The 6126-nt window shown below is 36.9% G+C and overlaps 1 protein-coding gene across 1 annotated transcript; it reads right to left on the minus strand.

Moving 5' to 3' along the window:
• Positions 1–4679: 4679 nt before the first annotated feature.
• On the minus strand, positions 4680–5723 carry Or2n1k (olfactory receptor family 2 subfamily N member 1K). The gene has a single exon (NM_001000891.1). The coding sequence runs from the start codon at positions 5721–5723 to the stop codon at positions 4680–4682; it is 1044 nt and encodes a 347-aa protein (NP_001000891.1).
• Positions 5724–6126: the final 403 nt, after the last annotated feature.

The following is a 6126-nucleotide window of genomic DNA, read 5'->3' on the forward strand; positions in this document are numbered from 1 at the left end:
ATGATTTCATGTGGGCTGCACTAGCCTTCTCTGAAATAAATTCAAAGTAACCGGGCTACTCAAAATAGAATTATACCCCATGACTGGAAGGAATTGATACTATATGATGGTTCCCCATTGCAATGGATAACATGTTGGAGGGAAGCAGGTACATATATTGAACAGTAAAGTAGATTGAAGGGAATGAATATAAGAAAGACCAGTTGCTAATTCAATGCTAGCACTATGATATATAAGAACAGATTCAATATGTAGATGCTAGTACGGAATAATATCACTTTGTGACTTAAGAGCTCGGGGAAAAGTTGAGGAACCCAGGAAAACAGTTCCTCTCATTTACAAAGATTATATAAGGCTCTAGAGTAAACTGCTTTACCAAAATTGTACAAAGATTAGTCTCAGCTGTTAACAAAGGCAAATCAGATCGTCACACTAAGCAAGTGTTCATAGAGACCTTGGTGTTTGAAAATTCAAATACTGAATGTAAGAAGTTATAAGATCATTAAAGCTGCAGGTATCGCCAATGGATGAGTGAAGAAGGGATACGACCAATAATGCTTCTAACACGTACCATGCTATTATAATAGATTAAACTTTGTGGGTTTCCCTGCTCTTGGAGTTCGATAAATAAACTCCATGAAGGCAGTGGTAGCAGAGATTGTCAAACAGGAGTTTCAGAAACCCTTTAATATATACAGTGAATGACCACCCCATGACAGCTTTGTCAGTACTCAGATCAATTTTACTTAGGCTCATTAAAGACTTATCAACTTTTGGGGGACTGAAGACAGGGATATCCAGGATGGGCAAAAGTCATTAGTTTGGAGTTTAGGTTTTGTGGCATATCTTCTTAGCCTGGGGAAGCAAATTTCTGGAATCTCAGGTACTGGTTGAATAAGTATTTACAGGAGGAAGAAAATTGATCCTATAAACTAGTTGAGGATATGACATTCCTAAGGTAGAGGTGAGTGTGGGGAATTAGAACATCCCAGAAGAGGGGAGAGAAGGAGCAACTCTGTCAACAAAGAGAATACTCCATTATGTGCAGAGTCCCAGAATGCTATCCAGGCAATATTAGGCTTTGACCTACAATAATTAGTAATTTTCCCACAAAGCCATTGTTAAAGGTATCTGATATCAATATGTCCAGTGCTTTAATTGCAGGAAATATGGTTACTTGCAAAGGGACTGTGAACAAACCACCAAAGATCTCAGACCTCAAAATTCCTGGTGCATTATTTGTGGTAAATGTGATTATTGGCAACAAAATCATGAGCAAGGCATTTGTAAGAACAATGTTTTTCTTAATAAAAATCAGAAAGAAGCCTAAGCATCCAGGGTTGTGCACGTTATGTGGCAACGTTGCCTTTCACTGGGAAAATGACTATAGGTTCAAAAGAGGCATGGAAAGTACACTCTTTCCATCAGGAAATGTCCTTGGGATTTAGACTCAGGGCTCTGCAGCAAAATTATGAGGTATTGCAGCCAAGGAGAAACATGCACATCAAAAAGCCTTAACATGGCATTGGAGATTTAATTCATACTACTGCAATCAGCAAGCTCTTGACTTGGCCACTGGTAAATACCTCATCAATTGCTTAAAATCCAAAATTTAAAATAGCTCTTACTGTTTATGATCTTTTGTCCTCAGGTATTGTACCAATGTTCTTGGAATGAATGGATTGGCCTGGCAAGGATACATTGCATACCCAAGAATTATATGTGAAGATTTCAAGGGAGAAATAAAATTACAGCTCATGTACAAAGAGAACAGCAATTTAATGGAGATGATACGGTTTTTCAGTTGTTACTGTTTTCTAATATCAATGATAAAACCATTCATGTAGAAAGAATTGGGGACTTGGAAGTACTAGAAACTGTGTGCTGACAAACTGTTGATAGTGTTCAAAAGTTAAAATTAAAAATTGCAATTATTGCAATGGTATTGAAATAGAAAATTTGGTGGATATGGGAGCTGATGTAATTATCATATCAGAAAACATATAGAATTTAGAATGGCCAGTTTACAAGGTTTGTATACAGATTCTAGATATTGAAAAGTTATCTTAGATAAATCATGAGATGAGTTAAATGTATGGGAATGGAATGTCAAACAGGAACGTTAATGCCTTGTTTAGCTGACATACTCATACATTTTTGAAGAAGTGGTCTTAAAAGTGTAATTTACTTAGACTAATTTCTGCAATCTAAGAGGAATGACATGATGAAATGAAGGGTGAAATGGTTGATGTTTCTGGGGAAGGTATTGATAAATGTCATCATAACTATCCCAGGGTGTGCAAATTGTCCAAACATGGGATATAAAAGACATTGTGTTTCAATTTTTATAAGGAGGAGGGGCACTGGTTAAATATCAGTGGTTCTACCCTTAAAATAGTTTACTGACAAGTTTGTGTAGACAGATCAATGGCCCATAACAAAGAAAAAAAATCAGGAGGAAGGAGGTTGGGAAGACCTTCTAGAATGTACCAGAGACCTAGGAGGTGAACGACTCTTGGGACTCAAAGGCAGGAATCTTAAATGAAATGCCCTTCAGTGGGCAGAGGGAACTTGTAGAGCCCACCCCTAGGAGAAAGACAGGTCATCAAGTGAGGGATGGGATTGACATTCCACAGTCAAAAACCCGGACCCAGAATTGTTCCTGTCTGAAAGATCTACAGGGACAGAATTGGAGAAGAGTCTGAGGAAAAGGAGGTCTAGCAACAGGCCCGAATTCGGATCCAGATCAAGGGGAGGCCCAAAAACTGGGCTTATGACTGAGGCTATGGTGTGCTCACAAGAAGGGGCCCATCATGACTGCTCTTCGAATGAGGCAACAAGCAGCCATAAGAGTTGGAAGCAGATATTTACACACAAGCAATGGACAGAAGCTGCTGACCCCTGTGGTTGAATTAAGGAAAAGGTGGAAGAAGCTGAGGATGACTCCCCTGTAGGAGGACCAGCAGTATCAAATAATCTGGACCCTGAGATCTCTCAGACACTGGGCCAACAACCAGGCAGTGTACACCAGCTGATATAAAACCCCAACACTTATACAGCAAGGTTTGGTCTCAGTCAGAGAAGATGCACCTAACCCTCAAGAGAGTGGATGCCCCAGGGAGTGAGGAAGGCTGCTGGTGTGAGGGGTGAGGTGGGTAGAGACATCCTTGTGAAGATGGGGGAGAAGGATGTGGAATGTGGATAGTCAGAGGGTGGACCAGGAGGGGGAGAAAATCAGGTCTGTAAAAAAAGATTAAATATATAAATAAAGAGTTATTTATTTAAAAAAATTTAACTCATCAGGGAACAAATGAAAAGCTGATATTTACACAAGATTGAGACAGGAGAATCTCTGAATAAGGACTGCAACCTGATATATATGAGAATGAAACTAGCATTTTAATTGTCACACAGTGCAGAATTACCTCATGCCTACACCTATAAACGTTAGCAGATAAAGTGTAAACTTTAGTAGGAGGAGACTGCAAGATGTATTTGTGGAACACATACCTCCCAAACTTGGTTGTATTTTGGTTATTTTGCTTTAAACTCAGTCTCTTATTGGCAAGAAATATAATATTATGGAATTGATTTTCTTTGCCCAAAAATAAAAAATCAAAGAATTACATAGAAAATAGTTTCTGACTTCATCATAAAAGTTAGAATACAACTACACTAATTGTTAGAAACAGATCTAGCAGACAGGTACTAATTATAGTAGCTTATCCTAACATGATGCCATTATTGGCAATCCATGAAGATTGGTAAAAAAAATTTAAACATCCATGTCAAGAAACCTGACTCATCTTACATTTTTTACTCATATTTATCTCTTTACTATGAACTTCATTTAATTATTCATAAATTAATGTAATATCACAAAGTTCCTAAGCCATCAATTTATTATAATGATTAAGTGATAAAAGTAAAATTCTCAGTGTTGTTCCGGGAACTGTCCTAGATTTGTCAACTGATGTTGATGTACATTTGGAACATCCATAAGTGAAATTCATATATTTATAACAACTCATATTGTAGAAATAATTAATTTCTCTTTCAATCCAAATTACAAATTACTAACTCTCATGCTTTAAAATGCATTCTATATACTACAAGTATGTGCATACAAATGTTTCCATGCTGTCATTACATATTTTTTTTGCTATTTAACTGTTCAAGATATTTAAAATAAATATTTTAAGAAAATAATATATTCATCTTTTGCCATACACTTTTTGCTATTTAATGGTATGTTCCTCAATTCCTCATATAGATTACATGCATAATTATGTTTAAGAAAACATTACAGGGTATTTTTAAAAATATGCACATTAATAAAGTCTATAAACTACCAGAATAGTTTATTAAAAGCACTCCCTACTTAACAGTGAATTAGAAAATGCAACATTCCTCAATGTAAGGATTTATTCCACAAGTGAAAAATTTTTAAAAATGGATGAATGTTTATTCTTTAGTTTTCATGACAATTAGCTTCAAACAACATATTTGTACTATAAAGTAAATGACTGTTTTAGCACTCAATGAAGTAACTATTTCACAATGTACCAAAACAATGAATTTTACCTTTTTTCTAAGCAGAGTATCCATATTGTTTAATAGTATCCAAGATTAACCATTGTCTAGCATGATTACAAGAAACACAAGTAAAGAGACATCACTTATAAGAACATGTAAAAATAAAAAGAAAGATGAGTTTTGTACAGGGAATGAGTTGTAGAAAAAGCCTCTAATTTGTATATTACTTTATATAACATCCACAAGTATTCACTTTGCATAAAAATATTCCTGAACAGATTAGCTAATGCCCTCTTTACATCCTTATTCCTCAGAGTATAGATGAAGGGGTTCAGTGTAGGAGTTACTACTCCATACAAGAGAGCCATGAACTTGGGTTGGTCTTTTGTAATAGAGGAGGGAGGCTGAAGATACATGCTAATGGCTGGGCCATAGAACAAGAGAACTACAATGAGATGAGAGGAACATGTCCCAAAGGCCTTTTTCCTTCCCTCTGAAGATTTGATTTTAAAGACAGCATGCCCAATACTAGCATAGGAGGCAAGAATTAAACACAGAGGAACAGCTGAAAGAAAAATGGATACCACAGTCAGAGCAAGCTCATTTGTTTCTTTTTCACCACAAGCAATTTTTATGAGAACGGGAATCTCACACACCAAGTGATCCATTTTATTGTGGCCACAGAGAGGCAATTGCAGAGTCACAGTGGCCTCTGTGATAGCAAAGGAAATTCCAGTCAGCCACACAATGGAGACTAAGAGGAGACAGTTACATTGATTCATTATGAGGGTATAGTGCAGTGGTTTGCAGATGGCTACATATCGGTCAAAGGACATAAGAGCCAGGAGAACACACTCTGCAACCCCCATTGTGTGGTAGAAATAAAGCTGAACTGCACACCTCATGTAACTGATGGCCTTTGTGGAGCCTCCAAGGTTAGTTAGCATCTGAGGCACAAGGCTTGTGGTGTAGCAAATGTCCAGAAAGGAGAGGTTGGTGAGGAAGAAATACATGGGGCTGTGGAGACAGGGGTCTAATATGGACACCAGAATGATGGCAATGTTTCCAATCACGGCTGTGGGGTATGTTACCAGAAGAATAATAAAGAGAGAAAGTTCCAGCCAGGGACGGTCTGCAAAACCAAGTAGAATAAACTCTTCTGGGTGACTTGTATTGATCAGTGTCATTCTCTGCAATCTCACCTTCTGTAGTAAAGAAGTATCAAGAAAGTTAGAATTGTAGGAGTAGAAAAGCCTCCCAATTTATTGGTTATGACTATGGAACACAGGATTGGCATTCCACATTTGAAATGTCATGGTGATGGTTAGGAAACTACTCAGTCCATATTGAAGACCTTCGATTTATCTTCAGTAATTAGGTAAAAATGTGACATTTCCAGAATCCAAACTCTAGTTAAAAAATAAAGTGTTATTTTTCTGCGGTTGGCTGAGCAGCTTTCAAATCTGAAGTAATGAAGGCCAAGTTTGTTATAGACACAGTCTCCAAATATAAAGTAGAAATTAAATATAGAAAAATTTGACATAGTCTCTGGATTTTAGATGTACAACACATACACAGAACAGAAACATG

The sequence above is a fragment of the Rattus norvegicus genome, chromosome 20, assembly GCF_036323735.1.
Source record: "Rattus norvegicus strain BN/NHsdMcwi chromosome 20, GRCr8, whole genome shotgun sequence".
NCBI lineage: Eukaryota > Metazoa > Chordata > Mammalia > Rodentia > Muridae > Rattus > Rattus norvegicus.